Source organism: Eschrichtius robustus, chromosome 8 (genome assembly GCF_028021215.1).
Source record: "Eschrichtius robustus isolate mEscRob2 chromosome 8, mEscRob2.pri, whole genome shotgun sequence".
Taxonomy (NCBI): domain Eukaryota; kingdom Metazoa; phylum Chordata; class Mammalia; order Artiodactyla; family Eschrichtiidae; genus Eschrichtius; species Eschrichtius robustus.
In genome coordinates this window covers 124,420,044-124,441,634 of record NC_090831.1, presented here as the reverse complement: position 1 = coordinate 124,441,634, position 21,591 = coordinate 124,420,044, and the positions used below count along the sequence as shown (strand labels likewise).

The 21,591-nt window shown below is 63.4% G+C and overlaps 1 protein-coding gene across 5 annotated transcripts in view; it reads right to left on the bottom strand.

Annotated features, from left to right (window-relative positions):
* Nucleotides 1-1,647: 1,647 nt before the first annotated feature.
* AGAP3 (ArfGAP with GTPase domain, ankyrin repeat and PH domain 3) overlaps nucleotides 1,648-21,591 on the bottom strand; it is a 59,554-nt gene continuing 39,610 nt past the window's right edge. For 2 of the 5 annotated variants that reach the window (XM_068549685.1, XM_068549687.1), the window contains 9 exons: nucleotides 17,142-17,246; nucleotides 10,536-10,704; nucleotides 7,444-7,563; nucleotides 5,777-5,914; nucleotides 3,930-4,084; nucleotides 3,756-3,846; nucleotides 3,354-3,576; nucleotides 2,499-2,754; nucleotides 1,648-2,345 (listed from right to left, as the gene is read on the bottom strand). In XM_068549685.1, coding sequence (XP_068405786.1) covers nucleotides 2,139-2,345; nucleotides 2,499-2,754; nucleotides 3,354-3,576; nucleotides 3,756-3,846; nucleotides 3,930-4,084; nucleotides 5,777-5,914; nucleotides 7,444-7,563; nucleotides 10,536-10,704; nucleotides 17,142-17,246 — 1,464 coding nt within the window. In that variant the 3' untranslated portion in view covers nucleotides 1,648-2,138. Of the gene's footprint in view, nucleotides 2,346-2,498; nucleotides 2,755-2,783; nucleotides 2,982-3,353; nucleotides 3,577-3,755; nucleotides 3,847-3,929; nucleotides 4,085-5,776; nucleotides 5,915-7,443; nucleotides 7,564-10,535; nucleotides 10,705-17,141; nucleotides 17,247-21,591 lie in introns of those variants that run through there. The other 3 variants (XM_068549686.1, XM_068549689.1, XM_068549688.1) reach the window with 3 other exon arrangements.

The following is a 21,591-nucleotide window of genomic DNA, read 5'->3' as shown; positions in this document are numbered from 1 at the left end:
GTCTAGTTGCTCACATCTGTTGCCTGCCTCTTCCAGTGAGACTGAGACAGCCCTTCCCTGGCAGCTCTTTCCTCCTAGCTGGTTCTGGCAACCAAACGGAACGCAGCCTGGAGCTGTGACTGGTCACGAGCAATGGTGGCACGGTGCCCTGGCTGGGACACGCACAGCCAGGGTCCTCTCTATCTTTTGGCTAAATTGCAGCAAGGCTGGAGAATCAGGCTGAAAAAAATGTAGTCCAGACCAGTCCCATTCCTGATCTAGATCAAGGCTGTCTGCTACCTTTGACTCACCCACATGGGGAACCTACAGGGTGAGATTCTTTTCAGGAGAGAAGCCGGGCAGAGGTCGAGGATCCCAGGAGCGGTTGTCATCTTGCTGTCAGGAATCCACGTCTGCAGGTCGAGCAAGGGCTGGAGCGGAGGCCCTCTGGCTCTGCCCCCAGGGAGGGGAAGTGGGGGGCGGGGAGGAGAACTAGCAAGACCAAGGCCTTGATCTGCCCTTTTTTCCTGCATTTACCTCTGAAGCCTCCTAAACTATACCAGGCAGCATTCAGCCACCCAAGGGGCTTCTTTTCCTTGGGGAACCTGGAGGTGATTATTGCTAGTATTTCCTGAGCCTAGGAACCCAGTCTCACACACACCCATGGTCCTGTCTCTATTCTGCCCTTAACCTTGTTTAAGGCTCTTGTCAGCCTGGCAAAAGGGGCTGTGGACCGAGACAGTAAAATCTGGTTTCCTCTCTGAATAGCTTTACTTGGTTAATTTCCCTACCCATGGGCAAGGGCCGTGCAGAGCGCCAGCCCACCACACCCAATGTACAAGGGCCACCAGCAGAGCAGCTCCCGGAACCGGGCAGCAACGGGCTCCCTAGGGAGTGGGGACCCTAATTTTAGCAGTTCTCACCCTTCAAGAACAGGTACAGAGGGGTTTCTCCCAGATTTTCTTTCTAGAATAACTAAGGGATAGTCCGAGGGAAAAGCAGAAGCTCTGGATTCTGCCTCCGGTTTGGCAAGGGGTTGGTGGGAGTCAAGGGGGCTGTTCTGCCGTCGGTGACCAACCCCCTCCCCTCTCCTCAAACGCAAAGCCTAGGGATGAGTTCCCCAGAGGCGCGCTGCCACTCAACCCATCCCGTCCTCAGAACTCTCCCCCTGGGCACGGACCCGCGTGGCTCCCTGAACCTCTGGCTGCGGGGCTGGTTCCCAGACGCCTAGGAAGGGGGACAGAGCTCCTGCCCTCTCTGTGGGTGAACTCTGGGCAGCACAGCTGTGGTGTGAGGTCACTGGACAGAATACTGATGAAAATGAGGAGACCAACAGAAAGCCATTCTGAGGGTGGAGGCGGCAGGGCAGGGGGGAAGCAGCAGGAAGCTTCGAGTGGGGAGCACGGAGCTCGTCTCTCCTCCTGGCAGGGTTCACTGCCGGTGCTGCTGACAAACTCAACTACGCCCCTGGCAAGAGAGGGCTGAGAGAAACGCACGCAGGAGGCTGGGGGTTACCTAGCCTCCAGCCTGCCTCCTGGACAGGGTGGGTGGGTGGATGGGGTACCCTAAAGTAAAGTACAGCAAAGAAGACAGGGACAAAGAAGAAGAGAGAGATGAGAGGGGCATTTTCGGAACGGCAGGGAGACGAGAGGGGAGGCGAAGGCCACACACACAGTCTGGTTTATTGGCACATCTCACACACACCAAATATGTACACAAACATAAATATTCCAATGTACACATTTACATGGGACTCGCAGGTCACCCCCCCCCCCCAACGTCTGCCCCACCCAGGCTCCGTTTTAGGAGAAGGCTCACAGGGGGCTGGCACGAGAAGGTAGGACTCTGGAGGAGGGCGAGGTCCTGCTCCCCTCTCCTCACAGTACCTCCAAAGGGTCCTGTCCCTTTTCAGTGGCACCGGAGGGCAGGGGCCAGACACCTCCGACCCCTCTGCTGCAGCTCCAAGCCCGGCGTCTCCTCTCATCCTTCTGTCTCTCCCCTTTAGTTCTTCCCTTTGACTCTTCCCGTTTCCCTCTCCTCCTTCCTCTCTGCATGTCCCTGCTTCTCAGTCTCTGTGTCTTTGTTTCTCCCAGCGCCTGTAGGGGGGTGGGTCCCCATGCCCTGGAGTCCTTCCGGCCCCTCTGCCCTCTTCCTGGGCCTTACAGGAGACTAGGGCTTCGGTGCAGCTCAGCGGAGGCGCTGGTGCCGTTGGCAGGCTCTCTGCTGGGGGTCGGGGCTAAGCTGCAGCCCTCCCCGGGGCAGCCATGCTGGATCAGGATGTCTGCACACTCCTGGCTGCCGGCCCGGCGAGCATAGGCCAGCGGGGTCAGGCCCCGGGCGTCCCGGCTCCTCACGTCCACCCCGTACTGCAGAAGAAAGCACGTTTTCACGGTTGGCGGGACACGGCGGGAAAGGTGTGGGTTCCCGGGGAGAGAAAGGAGAGGCGGCCCTCAGAGGGCTGGGGTGAGAAGGACGTCAGGGAGGTGAGGGGCACCTGCGGGGCGGGAGCCCCGACTCACCCAGATGAGCAGCTGTGTGAAGACGACGTTGGCCATGGCGCTGGAGAGATGCAGGGCGGTCCGCCCGTCCCCGTCCCCGTAGGTCTCGTTCACCTCCTCCTTGGACCCGTGGGCCAGAAGCATCACCAGCAGCCGCAGGTCGTCTTCCACCACCGCGCGGAGCAGCTGCTGCCCCAGCGGCACATCCGAGCTGGGCAGCGGGGCCAGGAAGAGCTTCTGCTCGTACTTGGCCCGGATCCAGCGCTCCTTCTCCTCTCTGCGAGCACAGGAAGGGCCGGGCCGGGGGTCAGGGGGGCGAGGGGGCGGCAGGGAGACACGGCGTCGGCGCAGAGGCGAGCCTGAGGGCCCCAGGGGGGGTCGGGGGGCAGCGGGCGGCGCACAGGGCGTGGAAGAAGCGGAAGAGAACTCCGGGGAGGCCCCTGGGGGCCGAGAGGGCAGGAAGATTCCCGGCAGGGCTCGGGCTCGGGTGCAGCTTATCTGGCCCTGCAGGAACAAAGGAGGCGGGGGCCTGCACTGGGGGCCCACGCACGACCCTATCTACCACCCATTCTCCCCATCTCAGAGCTCAGGCCGTGGCCTTCGCGCCACAGAGCGATAGGGCCCTGCGCATGCGCCTCCCGCCGGCCCCCCTGACCTGCTGATAACGCTGAGAAAGGGCCCGTTGTTGTGAGGCGCTGAGTGACAGGAGGGGGAGGGGCACCCCCAGGGGCCCACCGCCAAGCAGAGCAGCGGCGGGTTTTAATTAACCCTTCCAGCCCTGTCACAGCTGCCCGGCCGCGCCCCCAGTCCTCCCCACCGGGCAGGAGCGCCCACGTCCCCTCCCTTGCCGGCCAGCGCCGGGGCCCCCGCCCTCACCTGCAGGCGTCGGGCCCTGGCTTCGCGTAGCCATCCAGGGCCCCCTCCCAGACACTGTTGGCCAGGGCATTGCCCATCGCGGTCATGACGGCCAGCAGCTCAGGTGGCCAGTCATCGAGGTCGAGGGAGCGGACCCGGGACAGGTGAGCCCCCAGATGCCGGTGGGTCCCCGAGCACTCGATGCACATCAGGGCGCCCAGGTTCAGGCTGGCCCAGTCTGGATCTAGGTGCGGAGAGGAAGCAAGATGAAGCCCCCGGGCAACCAGAGCGAGACCACCAGGAAAGCCCTCCCCGCCGCGGTTCCCGGCCTGCGAGAAGCCGCTTGCAGAGCTTCCTCCGCGAAGCTGGTCGCGCTTCCTCTAAGCCACCCACAAGCCCGGCCCCCGCCGGCCCGGCACTCACTGGGGGCCTCGCAGTCAATACAGAAGCTGTTGCCACGAACGGTGCGCACGGCCTGCACAGCCAGAGCCGCATTCTGGTTCCCCAGTCGAGTCTGCCTCGGGGGGACAGGCAGGGGTGGCTGGTCAGTCGCGAGGCCGACCTGGGACCCCACCCCACCCGGGCCTCTGGGCCAACCTTGTCCTTGGCGCTGCGGCAGCCCTGCAGGCTGGCGAGGATCTGGGCCTGCACGCTCTGCACCCACAGCTCCCGCTCCTCCGCCGTCGAGGCCTCGAAGTGCCACGTCTGCCCGGTGAGGGACACCACCACAAACTCGAACGACTCCTCGGCCTCTGTGGGCACAGGGACACGCACCGGCGTGAGGGCAGAGGGCCCCTGTCGGCACGCACGTGCAGGGACACGCCACCCAGCCTCGAGGACCACTCTCTCCAGGGCACCTAGCGGGGAGTAGGGGGCAGAGAGCCGTGTGGAGCCCCCAGACCTCCATCCTAGCCACCTGTGGAGCCTGGGTGAAAAAGGTGGGGAAGCGAGGATCTGGCATCCCTGGCACTGCTGGGAATGGGTCTGGAAAGCAGAGCTGAGTCTCTGGAGAAGGATGTGATGGGGCGTTAGGAGACAGTGCTGGGGGGGGGCGGCGAAGGCGGGGGTGGGCACCATCCGTACATGTCAGCTGCAGCCGCCTCATTTTGCAGCTCATTAAACCCAATATTCCTGACGGCGTCAGCGTGGGGCTCCTGGGAGCCGGGCCCCTCCCCCGCTACCCTGGCACAGGCAGGCAGGGAGGGCAAGGGGATGGGGAGAGGAGGAGAGGTTTCCTCCACAGACGAACGCGGATGTGTGAGCAGATAGGAACCTGAGGACATCTGCAGTGACAGACACGTCCCAAGCAGTGTGGTGAAGCTGTTCCCAGCTCTGCTCCCCCAGGCCCCCCAGGAGACAGTCACGTGGATCTCCTTCCCGATGGTCACCGCCCCGTGGGTGAACAGTTCCTAACAAGCAGTGCGAGTGTGTCGTGGGGCTGGAGAGACAGGTGCCTGTGAGGAGGCCCAAGTGAGACCACACGTCCTGCCGGGGCAGCCTCCTGCCCCAGTGACACTGAACATGCCCTCCCCGCCCACCAGCCCCCGGCCCCGCCAAGGGAAGTCCTCCTGGCGGGCTCCTGCTCTAAGGCGCCCTTAACAGAACTGTCTTCGTAGAGAAACCGGTACCTTTCTTTCCCCAAGCTCCACCATTCCACCTCACCTTGCTTCCAACCATCTTTGAACTACGTAACGGTGACAGTCTGTGGGGCTCAGTTCCCTGGTACAGGTGCACCCCGTGCCGTGAGCGCTGAGCACCCCTGTTGTCACCGGTTGGCTGGGAAAGGTGGCTCCTTCCCCTTAGAGATGATCTCCCCCACCTAGCCACGCCCCTAACCCTGACCATCAGAGAAGAAACCATCAACTGTGCATCGATGTAGGTTAACCTTATTCAGGAGCAAAGACACTCCAACCACTGAGAAGAGGCACATTTTGAAGATACTCTGGGGAACATCAGAGAAGCAGCGCTATGATTAATAAGGGATTATGAGAAAGGACCTATGGAACAATACCTGAGGAGCTGGAATTCCTCAGCCTAAAGAAGACTAAGGAGAGGCTCAGCCAAACACACACGCGTATGAAGCACCTATTTTGCGCCCAGCGCTGCTGAAGCTCAAAGGGTGATACAAGAGACACAGAAAACATAGGTCCTGCCCGCACCACCTTGGAAGAGCTGCGGGAGGAGCAGCCTGCTGTCTTTTACCTTCCGTAAGAATAAAAGAAGCTCACGTTTTCACAGGAAGGGTTTAAGTTAGGCAGAAGAAAGAGCTTTTCTAAGATACCAGGTTGAGATGACCAAAAGTTGTGGAGCTGCTTTATACTGGAAGTTATTATTAGAAAGTGCTTACGCTAATACAGAAAAAAGGGTGTGCCTCTTCAGGCACTATCCCCAAGTCCCGCTGCCCACCTCCTGTGCCCCGGTTTCCCTTGGGGGGTCCCCCTAACCTTCAGCAGCACTGCCGGGGCCGTCTGGTCGGGGGGTCCCGGTGCTCTTTTTCCTCCGGTGCTTCTTCCGGTTGGAGTGGGGAGATGGGGGAGGCTCCAGCTTGGGGCTGGAACTGAGCACCTCAGCTGGGCCACTGGCTGGTGAGGGAGAGGTGGAGAAGTGTGGGGAGAGGGGAGGGGGCCAGCACAGGCCCTGCCCTGGGTGCTGGGGGCTCCACCCTGAACTGCAGCTGGGTGGCCCAAGCGGGGCGGGGTGGGGGGAAGGGGGGGGCACTCCCGCCCCGTCCGCACCCCGGGAGGGGTCTGCCCACAGAGTCCCGACCCCAAGGCGCCCCCGGCCTTGGAGGAAGGGAGGGTGGAGAGGAGCGTGTAGAAACCGCAGGCAGGGCAGAGCGAAGGGGAGGAGGGAACCGGCTTCTGCAGCCTGGAGGGCGGAAGGCGGCCGGGGGAACGCACTCAAAGGGAGCTGGAGACCCGGCAGCTCCGCACCAAATTTATCCTCAATCACACTCCCCGCTCCTCACAATTAATAGCAGAATTAGAAACAATCAGGGAGCTGCCTAATTACTGTCAATTAGAGCGCGCTAATCAAGCTCCCGTCTCCCACACCCCGCCCGGCGCCTCACCACTAAATGTCAAACTTCATTAGAGGCAGACACGCGCCCTCCCTCCCTGCCTTCCGCCTGCCAGACTCAACAGAGGGGCCCCACCAAGGCCAGCACAGGCCGCAGGACGGTGACCCCGGGAAGGGCCCCCGGCTGCCCTCTCAGGCCTCCACATCCACCCCCGGGGCGGCCTGGGCCGGGCCGGGGAGGTGGCGCAGACCCGGGGCTGTGGGCGCCCAGCTGCTTCCTGCTGTCAGAGCTCAGGCCGGGCTCCGCGCTTCTGCTGGGATGCGGGCCGGGGCAGGGTCTCTGGGAGGCAAGTCAGGAGGAGAGCTAACGCGCTGCTGCCCAGCAGGAGGGACGTGGGAGCAGCGGGTGTGCCCGGTCCCCAGGGAGTCTCCTCCCTCTCACACCCTCACTTAGGAGAGGAGGGCAGGGCGGCGCCCATTTCCCTCTAGCCTTCAGGACTGCTGATGGATGTGGGGCTATGGGTGAGTGAGGAGAGAGCGTGGAAGCGCTCGCGGGGGAAGAAGTGAGGGGAAGACGACGAAGAGGCCAAGGAGAGCAGGCGGAGGTGGGAAGGGAGAGTTCTCGACCCCCTAGACTGGGTGGGGCCTCAGCCTACCGAGGGGCAGCGCGGGGGAGAAACCACGTCTCCGGACGGCTCCCTGATCCTGTCTGCGGGACCCCCCTCTCCACGCGGGCTAGCTGCCGCCTTCGGAACGTGTTTCAAGCCCCCGGCCTCCGACCTCCCCACTCCGCCGCTTCCCCGTGCCCCCCGCGGAGAGGCTGATGAGCCGGCTGCGCGGGGGGCTGATGGGGACGCGGGAGCCGCCAGCGCCGCCTGGGGACAGCGGTGGGCGGCGGGGAGCTGCGGAGGGAGGGTCTCTAGCGCCAGCCGCTGGCGCGGGCCTGCGGGCAGCACAGGGGCAGCTACCCCAACTCCATGCCCCAGGCGTGGCACTGGCTCTGCCACAAGCCCTGGAGGGCTCCGCCGGGCCCCCTTCCCCATCTCGGCCTCCCGGGCTGCCCTCCTCTGCGGCTTCACCGGGTCCTGCATACCTGGGGGCAGGGCAGCGGCCTCACTCCACTGGTCGGCGCTGGAAACAGAGCAGGAGCGCTGGTGCAGCCCCTCTGGGCGCGGGCCAGCCCAGGCTGGGCTGCTGGCCGAGTGGGGGGCACCTGGGGGGGGGGGTGGGAAGGGTCAGACTGGGAGAGGAGGCCGGGGGAAGGGCACCCATAGACTTTCCTGAAAGTACAGCTACGGGCAGAGCTTGAGAACTTCCAGCAGGATACTGACCCAGGATGAGGGGCTCCGGGATTCACCAGGCACCGGGCCAGGATCACTGGAGAACCGGAGGCCTCCCATGGGCCCAGACTTCACACCCCCACCTTGTCTCCAGGGTCCATGCCTCTGTCCCCTCCCTGTGATCGGGAGCCAGAAGTCGGGTGAGCGGGACAGTCCCCCCATCACCGCCGAGCTGCTCCCCCGCTATCCCAGCCCCTGCCCCTCCTGGCCAGGCCCCGAACCCCGTCCCAGGCCACGTATGCCATTAGCTGTGCCTCAGCTTTGCTGCCATTCTGACGAGGAATAAGTGTATCAAATTCAAGTAATCATGTCTAATTAGTATTAGTAATTATCCTGTGGGGCCGGAGAAAATTAATCTTTCGTTTCCCATCGGGGAAGAACAGCAGAGCCAGGGGAACCGAAGGCTCCAGGAGCGCCAAGCCCGGGGCGGCGGGGCCGGCAGTGCGCGCCCTCCCCGGGCCCGAGTCACCCGTGGGGAGATGGTGGCAACGGCCCCCGGGCCTCAGGGCCGGCCGCGGACAGCGACACTGCCCTCTCACCTCAGCCGACCTGAGACAGGGTGGGGCCTGAGGCCAGAAGGCCACGGCCGAGGGAGGTCTGCACTGAACGCTGGGCAGCTGGCCGGGTGCCCGGCGTTAGTGACAGGCAGAGACAGGCCCTGAAGCTGAACAAGCCGGAGGGAGGGGCGAGGGCTGACACCAGGCCCCGGACCAGCCCCGCAAGCACAAGGGTCAAGTTTCTGGAAGCCAAGGGACAGGAAGATGTGCGCAGAAGCCACTAGAAGGTAAAGGAACAGGCCAGACGTCCCTGATGCTCGCTCCAGGGACAGCACGAGACTGAATGGTGGGGGCGGGTTTTGTGTTTCTCTTGTATCTGTCATAACACCCCAGGCAGGACCAGACACACAGTTAAGTGCTCGTTAACACACGTGTGGCACCCGTGCCAGCCCCCTCCCACTCTGCCTAACAGGTCCCTGCAAACTTAGCCTTTCTTGGGGTCCCCCCGCACCGACCCCCGTCAGGAAACCTTCCAGGGGAGCAGCCTCGGGTCCTAACTTCTCAGATGCTGTGCTTCTTGCCACCCCTCGCCTGCTTCCATCTCCCCCGGGTTCCAGATCTTATTCCCCCTCCCGCCAGCCCCACCCAAAGACAGCACAGGCCCAAGTTCCTCCCCAAGCCCCCCAACCCAAAACCCGAGGGAGGGAAAGTGCTTTCCCTTTTCTTTGTTAATTCTCCCCTCATTACGCCTGCAATCCCACAATCAGTGTGCACTGTAATTGTCGAATTTGATGCTAATGATTAATGAATTAAACATGGAGCCATCAATTAGTCCTCGGAGAATAATTCTGCATAAAGCAGCGGATAATGTAATTACAGTAACAAAGATAATGAGATGTTAACATCGCCCGGTGAGCGGAGACATGTGTGAGTGTGTGCGAGGTCGGTGCGCGGCGGAGGGGACGCGGCTCGGGTGGCGCCTGGCCGTGTGTTCCCGGGACGTGGCGAGCGTTTGCGGGTACTGGCAGTTAACGTGGGCGAGTGTGCCGCGCACCCCCTTCTCCACGCGCCACTCCCGCTCCCCAGGTGAAGGTCTTCAGGGACCAGGAATGTGACAGGACAGAGTGTCTTAGGCCTTCCCTCCCTCCGAGGGAACAGCTAGCTCTCCCCTTGCTGCCTGCCTGCAAGCAAAGGCTCCCCTTCCATCCAGTCACGCTTCCTGCTCCCTCTGGTGTCATCTGAGAAACCCCAAGCCAGTCCACAGGCAGCTCCGGGAGGTCCCCAGCCCCGCCCCGGCCCTTCCCTTCCCCAGCGGCCCCGCCCCTGCCCCGCGCAGAACACCCAGGACTGGACCACGGTGGCCTGTTTCCACCGGACCGCCTCCCCGCCCCCAAGTGCAGCCCCACGGGCGGCTCCCGGCGCCCTACCCATCTTTCTTGCCTTTCTGTCCTTAGCTTCCTTCCTTCCTTCCCTCCGTCCACTAGCTCCCTCTCTGTCTAATTCAAGGGCTCAGAGGACAGAACATAGCTTCCCAAGTCAGGCACGCGCAGGTTCAAACCCAGCTCCACCACTTCCTGTGGGATTTTACAGACAAGTTATTTAACCTCTCCGAACCTTTGTTTCCTCATCCACAACATGGGGAGGATAATCTCGACTTCGGATCTACTGCACCCGGCACCCCTGCACCAGCGGGGTCAGTGCCCGCCACCTGCCCCTTGCAGCGCCTCCAGACTGGGGGCAGTGGGGGCACACGCGGCAGGGCGGGGTGCCGGCCCCTCACCTCCAACAAGGAGTGCGCTCAGGAAGCTCCGCCGCTTCTGGACACGGGGCAGAGGCCGCTCGGCCTCCAGCTTCTCTCTGAACTCAGTCTTCTCTGAGCAAAGACCCCCCCCCCACCCACCACCGCCTCTCACTGCAGACCTGAGGACGGTTAGCAGGTTCGCCCCAGGCAGCTCTGTCCCCTCCCGCCCATTTGGCAAACTTGACTGAGATGTGGCCCTGGTGCCAGAGGGCCCCGGCGTCCCCACCATCACCTGCCTCGGCTCCAGACGCTGGTGCCACCTGTCAGCACGAGGCTATCTGTCCCCATTCTGATCTGCCAGGCGGTCCGCTGGCCGCCACCTCTACTAACCCCACGAGGGCAGCGTTTTGGCGACTGCGCTTGGCTGAGCTGATCCCGAAGCAAGACACCGGGTGGCCGGCGTGTTTGGAGCCCTGAGGACCCGGCTGGGGAGGGGCGCAGCCCCACACGCCTCCCTTCCGGGGCCCGTCACGGCGCGCCCCGCTCTCCCAGACAGACGAGGCCACGGCAGCCACACGCCCCCCTCCCACCTCAGCAGCCCCCTCACCTGTTCCCCCACCCAGCTGTGCGCTACTCCGCTCCAAGGCCAACCCGTTGGCCCGGGGGCTGGTGCCAGGGGCCGTGGCCGGCGTGGCTCGGGGCAGGCGCTTCCCTGGCACTTTGACCGTGGTCCGCAGCAGGTCAATCTCCTTGCCGTGGATGTTCTGCATGTAATCCTAAGGCCACGTGGACAAGACAGAGGAAGACTCGTTAGGACAGGTCACTCTTCGGCAGCACCTCATCTCTGACCCTCCCAACTCCTGGGTCTCTCCCCCGTGCTGCTGGGGGGGGAGGAGGGGGACAGCCCGAGTTCTGTGGAGCGCACAGCACACCTCCAAGGCTGCCCGCGTGCGGCTCGGTGCGGGGCTCGGCCGGGAGCGCGGCAGGGGCGACAGAGGGTCGAGAGCCAAGAGCTGAGGCTCGGGGCTCCTTTAGGGAAGACGGCTCAGGGGGCAACGCAAAGGAGGCCAAGTACTGAACCAAGATGGGATTTAGGGAGAGAGGGCATATGGCCGAGGAGAGGCACCGCCAGGCTCCGTGGGATGTGGACGCCTGGGTTGCCCCGGGCCCTGGGTGGCTGGTCACCAAGGACTTCAGCCCTCTTTTCAGAAGCTCCCACCACCACTTGGGACTCTGAGAACTTGTAAAGCCTAGAACAGCCCCCAGTCCTTAGACTGGCACCTGACGATAAATATCTGTTGAACAGTTAAAGGGAAGCCTTTGATTCTTTTCGCTGTTTTTCGGGATATTGAGACAAGTCCACGGTTCCACAGATACCAGTGAGTATCCCAACGGCAGAAGAGTAACAACCACTGACAACATCACATCGCCCGCCCAGCCGCGTGCCAGGCGTCCACTGAACCACAGCTGTGTATCGCGTCTACATCTCATACACCGCCTCACGGAATCGTCACAACCACTAGGAGGACGGTGTTACTATGCCCACGTTGCGGGTGAAGAAACTGAGACTGACAAAGGTTAACCTGCCCCAGGCCACACAATCAGCAGGTGACGGAGCCAGATTCAAGCCCAGGCTTTTCAGGTGCCCAAGGCTCTGCACGGAAGGCAAACTTCCTCCTCGGCCCAGGAGCAAACCCCGCCTTCAAGTCAGTACCGCGAGGGCCCTGGAAGTGGACGAGTGGGGAGGGACCCTGAGAGCGGGAGCCACTGGGTGCTGAGCCCCACCATCCGCTGTCTCGACCTCAGCCTGGGACCACCCCCGACCCCGGGGAGTGGCACCTGGAGGGGCCGGGGGGGCCGGGGCGCAGGAGGTGGGCGATGCAGAGCATAGCCCTGCCCGCCCTCTGGCTGCTGTAAACCCCGCCCGGCCTGGGCCCCGCTCTCCCTGCTGCTTCTGACCTCTCCTTCCAGGCTGCTGACTCCTGCTTCCCTGCCCCTGGCACCAGCGAGTTCCGGGGCAGTTGCCAGCAAACGTCCTCCATAAAATGTGGCAAAAGCTCCTTCCCGGGGGCAGAAGCTGGGCCAGGGGCACCAATCTAACTTTGGACGGAATTCCACCAATCAGACTGGGGACGGGCGCCTCTCCTCCCTCAAGAGAGCCTCTGGGATGTTTTGCATCCAGGGCGCTTCCCTGAGCGGCTGGCTCGACGGAGTCTTCGTGTCCTTCCAGGCGCCACCCCTCTCACCCTACCCACTTGGAGCATCACTCCTTGTCACCCAGGCGCCCTCCTACCTTCTCAACTTTCAGCTTCAGGGAAAAGGGACAACGTCCTCTGCTGAAAAGAGCCGAAGGGGAGTGCTGCCTGTTGGGAAGCAGGGCCAGGGCGGGCTGGCGAGGTGCTCAGGGGCTGCCCTCGCTCTGTGAATGACCGAGAGGACATCAACTAGAAAGGGGTCACCTGGCCCTAAGGAGCCAAGAGAACGTGGGAGTTTCCCGTCGTGAAGAGAAGTGAGAACAAGGAAACAGAGCACCCGGCACCAGCCCTGCTCCTGCACTTCTGCGTCGGGCTGGAGTTCACCGCAGGGCGCGTCATCGAGGGACCAGCGTGAGGGCCAGCGGCAGGACTACCAGGAGGCCCGTGGGGAGGACGGGGCACCACCGATGCTGGCACGCTGGCCTCGCCAGTCAAGCCCGGCTCCCGGAGGCCTGGCCGGGCCTGTACTCACTCTTTATTCTCCAAGCGGCTCTTGACGCCTTCACAGGCAGATGGCCCTTCAGAAAGACAACAAGGGCATAGCCAGCCGGAGGGGAGGAGCTCCTTTCCCTGCAGCTTTGCGCTGCGCCCGTGCCCTCCTGCCACCGCCTAGTCCTGCCTGAGGGACAGTGCCGGGTGCCTGGCCTCAGGCAGCCTCCGCTCCGAGGGGTCTGCTTCATGTCTCAGAAGCACAGAACAACATCACTGAGAAGTCGGTGAGGGCGGGCTCCACCCACGGGAGGACCCCCTCCCCGCCAACGACCTCTCACCCCTGCTCTGCTGAGCGCTGCCAGGGCTCCGTCCCCCTGGTCCCTTCTCCAGCAAACTTGGCCCGCCCCACCCAGTGGCCGCTGGCCCTTTGGTCTTGCTCTCGGCCCAGCATCCAGCGTGTGACTCCACCGTCCTGGCCCTCCTCACTCCAGGCCCGACAGCCCACCGACTCGGCTTCCGCACGCACCCAGGACCATGCGCACAGTCACATCTAGCTCAGTGGCTCCAGACGACTGTCAACAGCTGGCTGGGCCGAAGGCACAGCTGCAGTCCCTTTCCTGGGGGAGGAGCTTGGGCTGCTCTAGTTCACAAGGAGGTCACAGCAGCTGCAACAGTTTTCAGGCCCCACGACAGCCCTGGGATAACCAGGCTGGGACACGGCGGGAGAAGCTGACCCCAGGCCAAGAAAAAGAGCCACACGGAGGGACTCCGTTCAGGGCCAAGGAGCCAGCAACCAACGTCAGGGGAAAGCACCGGCCCTCAGCATCCCCGACCACCTTGGACGGACGGGCACTGGTTGCTCGGGGGGTGCGGGGAGCAGGCCAGCACCCGGCCAGCTGCAGGCCCGGGCCCAGAGGCGGAGCCTGGCCCCAGGGAGAGTGCGGCCAGGAGCTCAGAAGGCAGCAGCAGGGACGGGGCATCCGGGGCAGAGCAACAGCGTTTCCCTCCGTCAGCAGAACGGGGGGCTCGGCAGTGGCGGTGGGAGCGGCTGCTCCGGAGAGCGGTCACCACGGCTGCCTTTATTACCCACCATCAAACAGCAATTTCTTCCCCAGCCTCCTCGCTAATTACCCAGCCAGCGTTCTCATCTCGTTTTATTACTGGAATTAACAACGAGTTCAGAGCGTGGAAAGCTATTAAGATGTGTGATTAAGCCACATTCAATTAGTTTCTACAAACAATTTAATTGATGTTGCAGATAGAATTAACAGAAGGTGATTGTGTGAATGGCTTCGCTGGCTGCAAAATGGGAGAGGCTGTGGCGGGCTCTCTGGGGCTAGGCAGGGGCTGGGCGTGAGGCTCGAGGCCTGCCCACCAGCCCTTCCTCTGCAGCCCGGCCCGTCCCGCCAGGCCACCCGGCCTCCATCGGGAGGCGGGTCCCCAGCACCGCTGCCCTCGGGTCTCCTGGGCAAGGCCGGGCTAGGCCAGGAGTTCCCGGACGGGCCTTCCTCTCCGGCTCCCTAACAGGAGGGCGCCTCCAAGGGAAGCGGGCAGCTCCGGGGACGGAGGGTCCCTGCTCACTGCTGGCGGCTGGGAAGCTTGCTCAGGTTGGAAAACACGGCATAGGGGGGATGGAGGTGGGTGAGCTAGCAGCAGGAGTGCGGCGGCCACCAAGGATGGAAACCGAGAGGCGAGGAGCGGTTGGAGCAAAGCAGCATCTGTCAGGAGGGAACTCAGGTCCCTGGGGCCGCGCACGGAGACCCTTGGCTTGGCCTCCCTCGTGCTTTCACTGTCACCACGGTGTCGAATCTGATTCGTGTCTCCTGAATGAGAAGAGAAGCATCTAGAGGGCAGGGAGGCCGCCATCTGCGCGTGCTAGTTGCTCGGGGCATCCAGCATGTGGGGAGTTGGGGAACGACGTGCACTTTGACCCCGGAGCCAGAGGGCAGCCACTGAAGCGCTGACGGATGGGGAGGCCATGCTCTCAACCTCCTCGCCGCGTCCTGCGGCCCGGCGGGGGCCAGCAGAGCCGGCGGCCTCTTCGATTCACCTCGCAAGAAAGCAGCGACAGCCTGGAAGTGCCTGCCGCCAGACCCTGTCCCGGGCCCGACACACTAAGCCACACACAGTTCACAGGCAGCACAGCGCTGGACGGGACTCCGAGAGCGTCCGCCGCACAGCCGGGCCGGGCACGTGGGCTGCCGGCTCCCCCCGCCCCACCCACCCAGCCACCTTACTTGCCCCAGTGGTAACTCTCCAGCGACTCTCAGGCAGCCCCGAAGGGAGGCGCTCCTGGCACATACAGAAAAATCTGGGTGACGCTCAAAGTCGTGGGCCAAGTCTCAGCCCAGCCACTGGCTGGGTGACTGATGAACCGGCAAACCCCAGCGAGCCTCTGCTCTCCAGTTTGTTAAGTTGTGTGTAAAAACAGCAATCCCTCAGGCCTTTACCTTCCCTTCCGAAACCAAAAGCGAACACAACGCCGGGCACTCTCCTCCCCGCTCCCATCCCTCTCCTCCTCTCTCTGGGGCGCTCCCATCCCTCTCCTCCTCTCTCTGGGGCGCTCCCATCCCTCTCCTCCTCTCTCTGGGGCGCTCCCATCCCTCTCCTCTCTCTGGGCCGTGGGACCAGCAGGGGGCACAGTGCAGCGTGAAGCAGGAGGAACAGGTAAGGATGCAGCAGAGGGGAGGGTGAAGGCCACTGCCACACAGGTGGGGAAACAGAGGCCTCAGACAGGCCAGCCCCCAGCCCAGCAGCCAGGAGGTGCCTGGGCGGGGACCCGTGTGTCCTGCCTGGGCTGTGGGTGCTGGAAGCCAGGAGGGCCCAGACCCTCTCTGCTGGGAAATACCGCGGTCCTGCTCTTTCTGGCTGGGGGCGCTGCACCCGCGGACGCTCCCTGCTCCCTGAGACACGGTGCCTCTCGTCAGGGCTCTGCCAGTAGCCTTGCTGCCTCTTGTCCTGCGTGGACTCAGCAGCGGGACCAGGTCCTGGGCGAGGAGGAGGCTAGAACGGGGGAGAGGACGGCACCCAGGAGCCTTTGTGCTGAATTCCCAAGGTCCCCCGGCCGTGGCCCCTCGTCTATAACCCCCCTCAGCCCCAGTATCGTGGCACCAGCTCCCGCCCTGTGGAGTAAGAGGCCCCGAGCTGAGGGGAAGGGCCAGCTCCAGAGGCACCCAGAGGGCCAGGCTGGGCTCTGGCCTCACTGGAAAGGCCCACACCAGGCCTGTGAGCTTTCTCAGCCGTCCTGGGTGGTGTTCTCAGGATGGAGCTATGGCCGAACCGCGGACCCCAGCACGTCTCAGGTCGGGGACCCCTGACACCTTGTGCAGATTCAAAGGCTGGCGAGGGACCCTCGGAGGCAGGCCTGGGGCCTCCGGGCCGGGGGTGGAGCCAGCCCACGTGCTGCGCTTCAGGGGCTTCACGGGAGAACTCATTAGCCCCACAGTGGGGTGGTGACAGAGATAGATTCTGGTGACAGCTGTGTGCTGGAGCCACGCAGCGAGGGGGGGGGGAGGAAGGAAGGGTGGGGGAGCTGCCACGGGGGCCACGCTACAGTCACCGCGCCCCAGCCCCTCCCCGGGCATCGGCCACACCCTTCCAGACCCCTCTGCCCTACCAACAGTGCCCCCGACGCTCCTCTTCCCAAGGGGGCCTGTCCAGGCCCGCCAGCCCAGCAGCCCTGGCTTAACTGCCCTTTCGCTCCCCATCACCCCAGGAGCCCAGGCGTAACCCCAATGGTGCGGCTCCCCGAGACACAACTGTTGGCAACACCGACCCCCCCAGCTTGAGCAATTCCATGTGAACGGGCCCAATCCAGCTCTTAAAACAACTAGAGTGTAGGATGTAGAACCTGACTCGCACACCAGCCTAGCCCAGGGGTGACCGTCCCCGGGGGTGAGTTTACTCCAAAGAGCTCGGCCAGGACTTCCCTGGTGGCGCAGTGGTTAAGAATCCGCCTGCCAATGCAGGGCACACGGGTTCGAGCCCTGGTCTGGGAAGATCCCACATGCTGCAGAGCAACTAAGCCCGTGTGCCACAACTACTGAGCCTGCACCCTAGAGACCACGAACCACAACTACTGAAGCCCGCGTGCCTAGAGCCCGTGCTCCGCAACCAGAGAAGCCACCGCAGTGAGAAGCCCGCGCACCGCAAGGAAGAGTAGCCCCCGCTCGCCACAACTAGAGAAAGCCCGTGCGCAGCAATGAAGACCCAACGTAGCCAAAAAAAAAAAAAAAATTAAAAAAAAAAAGAAGTGAAAGGGAGTGACAAGGTCATCCCTTTAAAAAAAAACCCAAAAAACAAAAAACACAAAGGGCTCAGCCAAGACTCAGCGCTTTCGTGCAGTGTTCAGCCTGGGCCTGGGTTTCAGTGTCTGTGCAGCTCCCAAGCCACCAAAGCGAGGCCCTTTCTCGAGGAAAGGTCTTTTTGAGCTAAGGTCGCTTCCCTCCGGCCCTGGAGTCAGCCCTTCCACATCCGCTTCTCGTTCTCCGCGCCCAGCCTTCCCCAGGCGCAGCCCCCGGACTCACGTGCAGGCTGGGGTGGTAGGTGAGCAGCCCATTGTCACACAGGGTCACGTACTTCTTCTTCCATTCCTTGTTCAGGGACTTGCCACTCCGCTTGAGCAGGATGCCCTGAGGACAGAGGCTGGATCAGAGACAGAAGCCAGGCCCACACGTCACAGCTATGGAGAAGGTCTCGGTGTCCACAGGTCACAGCATCCTCCGCCCCCCGTCCTCCCGCGTCACTGTGCTTATCTGCATGGAGAGGCCACACGGGACTAAAACTGAACCAGGTAGAGCCAGGCGGATGAACCCATCTATGGCACTCGGCTGCCCCTGACCGTCCTCAGGGAGCAGCCTGGAGCCCACCTCTCCAGTTACCATGGACACCGTCGCATGGCAGGGGGGTGTCCTCTCCCCCAGGTTGTGGAACTACGTCAGCAACGGGAGGCGGGGGTTCAGATGGCCTCCAGGCATTGCTGCTCCCACCCGCCGTCCCCAAGGATGGGGGGGAACGACAGCACAGAGACCTCAGGAGGGCCCTGGCCTCCCACCCCCTGTGGCAGCCCCAAATAGAGCAGAAAAGCCCCTACCGTCCCCAGAATGGCCCAGTCTCCCCCAAGGCAGGCAGTGGGAAGACCCAACCGTACAGCCCGACAACCAAATCTCCCGTGTGAGCTGATAAGACACTGGGCGTGGAGGTGAGATGGGCATCAGGATGAACAAGAGCTCCCCAGGGGCAGGGATTTGGGAGTGCTGTTCCTCGACACCCTCAGCACCGCGACACTCCTGGGATGCAGCAGACGCTCGGGGAACAGCTGGTGGACGGGGCGGGGAAGAGCCAGCCGAGACCGGGCGGCTGTGGGAGGTGCTGCGAGTGGGGCGTAGACCTCACCGAGGCAGACGAGACGTCCACCCACACCCCAGACGACCTCTGCTGCCCTCCCCTGATGATAACCCCCGACGGTCCCTCACCCACTGGCTCTCGCCTGGAAACAGCAGACAGCACGGGAGAACGGCGGAGGATGGAGCTCGGGTCGGGATGGGACACGGACGTGCACAGGCGGCAGGTGCCCCAGGGCCGGCATCACCCCTGTTGGGGCCCCCTCCCCAAATTCAGGAGGGCTGAGAAGAGGCAGTGCTCCCTGGACATTCTTGGACAGAACTCCTGGGGGGGCAGCCCCCTCACAGCGGGACTGCCCCGGCTGGACGAGAGCGGGCAGCACGCCAAGTCCCCAGCGGGTCGCAAAGGAGCTGCCAGAGCCCCCGTGCCTCTCCTACAGGAGGGGAGGGCCCTGCCCTCAGACAAGCCGGAAACAGGGGTCAAGAGACTCACGGTGAGAGAGGGTGGGGGGTAAACCCCGGATTCCGTGGCCCCCTCCCCTGCTAAGGCTTCCTACTGGAAGGCTCAGCCCTAGGGGGATGAGATTAACAAACAGGTGGGCTGGGATTCCCGCCCCACCTCTCTCCACAACAGGGCCTGAGGTGGCGGTAACAAAGGGCTCTACGTTCCAGTCCCACTTCCCACAGGTGTTTCACATCCTTGCTCCCCCATTTCCTTCGTCTATCCTCCTCTTCCTGCCCCCAAAGACGGATGCAGCTGCGGGAAGTGAGGCCACCTAAGTCGTAGGCCACCTAAGGATACTGCTGCTACCTGGTCCCCTTTTCCTCACAGTGAGCTTCTGAAGGCCGAGGGTGTGAACAGGACTTTTCACTAGACAACAGGTTGGCTGGAACATCCCAGAAGGCCACCGGGACCCCTGCTTCGTGGTCCGTCCGCGAAGGAGCCTTAGGCGACCGGCCTCTGGGCGTGGCAGCCATCCCCTCACAGGCCAGGAACGTGGAAACAGTTCAGCCGCTGCCTCTCCCCTGAGTGTGGACCACGGCCCCGAGGACTGCCGGCCAGACTCTGGAGAAGTCGGCCCAGGCCCATCCCGCTCCCCTGGGAGTGGCCGCCACGGCTGGCTCGCCTGCGCCCCATCTCACTCCCTCCTTTCCCACCTGCTCCCCAAGCCTGGATGGAAGGTTCCACAAGGGCCTCTGTTCTCAAATCTTTCACACCTGAGCCCGCCCTCCCTCCTCTCTCCCTTTATCTTCACCAGGTTCCCTCCTGGTCAAGCGAAAGGGAAACGTGACTCCGTGCCCCGTTCTGCCACCAACTAGCTCTTAACATCAAGCAAGTCGTGTCTCCTCGGGAGCGCGGACTCACCGACAGAGCCCCTCCCCCTCCTCCCCCGCCCCCATCGGGAAACCAGGAGCCAGGAGGCCGAGGGGGCCGGGGTAAGCGGGAAGCCCTGCTCTACCCAGAACTCCTTCTCCTCGTTCACCTGGGCCCCTCTCGGGAGGAGGCCCAGGAGGCCCAGGCGCCGCGGACGGCGCTAATGATGCTCTGACGCTGCTCTGACGCTCGTTAGCAGCGGGCGTGGGAGGAGCGCCGGGGCGGGGGGCGGGGGAGGAGCGATCGCGGCCGCTGGGGCTTGACCCGCGCCCACGCGCTCAGCCCGCCTCGCGCCTGCCCGGCCCGCTCTGCCCTGCCCTACCGGCGCCTCCGGCCCGCTCACAGCCCGTTCCGAGGAGGGAGAGCGAGCTCCAGGGGTTCCTGCTCCCCTCCCTGGCCGGCCGGCCGGCTGCGCACGGCGGAGCAGGAAGCAATCTGGGGCGGAATGGGAGCGGTGCGGAGGCGACAGCCCCCAGAGGACCCGTTCCCGCCGCCGCCTCCCTCCCAGCTCCGCCAGCCGGCTTAATTGCGGAGTCCGGATTGATTGGGAATGCAAATGGCAACTGAAATGCAATCTCCACTCCCAGCAGGAGCAGAGGGGGGAGAGAGGGGAGGAAAGGAATGGGGAGAAGAACGGGACAGGAGAGCGGGGAAGGGGTCAGCCCGGCCCTGGGTCGGGGAGGGAGGGGGAGGAGGGAGGGGGAGGGGGAGGGGGGAGGGGGGGCGCGCAAGGAATGGCCACTGGCCGGTAGAGGGGAGAGTGGTGGAAGGACGCGGTCCCAACGGCAGGCACGCCCTCAGCCCCCGTGAGGTCGGCGCGGCTAGGCACCTGCCTCCAGCGGGCAGCTTCCTGGCTGGTGCCTCCTCCTCCGGAGTGTCCCTGAGGTTTGGGGGGCCTGTGACATTCCAGGGCCCTAGCTGACCCCTTTGGCCGGGCTTCACCCCCCACCTCACAGCCCCGCCTTCCCGTCCACGTGGGGGGACTCAGGGAACAGATAAATCAGACCTACCCCAGACAGGAAAGGGGGCGTCTGGGGCTGACTTATCTCAGAGCACGGGCGGGGGGGGGGGTGGGGATAAGCGTTGTATCTGTTAAATGTTTACGTGCGCATGTGTGTGTACTCAGAGCACAAACCCCAAAGCGGGGAGTGACAGTCCCCTGCCTGGCCTGGCGAGGGCCCTGTGAGGAGGCCTCGGTCAGCACAGCCCCAGAGACACTCAGTCACACCATCAGCAGGTTTATGGACCAGTTCTGTGCCCAAACACACACGGCGACGGGGAGGAGACTGCCCACTGCCATTCTCCCAGGGCCTCCACGCACCCCCAGGCAGGCTGACCCAACTAGAGCAGTGCCTGTTGGACGTCACCATGGTGACACTTCAGGGGAGGGCTGAAGCACAGACAGAGGGCGTGGAGCGACACAATGCTCCTCACTCTGTCCCCTGGGCCCCGAAACCCTTCCCGAAACCCAATGGACCTTCACTGTGGGGTCAGAAACCCCCATCCCTAACACCAGAATTCTGGTCACACTACCTACAGGCTCCAGGAGCCCCAGTCTGGAGAGCCAAACCTGACCACAGGGCCCTGGCCAGGCTGACCTCAGGTGCTCCAGCCGCACCAGTCTCCTCTGTGGTCAAAAACGGACATCACAGCCCCTGTAGACACAGCATCTCTAACCACCGGCTCCCAAGAAGATCTGGGCCAAGTGCAGCACCCTGTGGGTACAGCGGACTGACCACCAGGCCAGCTCAGCAGTTCTAGAGCCCTGCCTGCCCAGCACACCATCAACTCTGCACAAAGACCACTCCATCACTCAACGTCTTTTTCCAGCAGAGAGACCCACGACAGGAGGTCTGGGAGGATCCAACACCGGGCAGCCCAGCCCTGCCAGGCAGTGACTCAGGAAGGAGGTGAGGGAGAGGCCCTACCAGGACGTGGCCCCTGCACTAAATTTCGTCTTTACAAACAAACAGAGGCTCACGTGGTAAGACTGGGCCAGTGAACGCAGGGTAGGAACAGCCCTCGGTAAGCCCTTCAACGCGTACTCCTCAGGGTACTCTTTTGAGAATTCTCTTCTTTTTCTGGGAGGAGGGGAGGGAGGCCAGAGAGACCAAACCCTCCTCCAGGGCCGCCCACCTCCAGAACCACCACCAGCGAAGAGCCCCTGAGGATGGCAGGCGGCTCTCTGCTGCCCCCCTGTGGTGGCAAGGAGGAACTGGCAGCGTAAGGGTTCCCGCCACCCTTCCCCGCTGTGCTGGG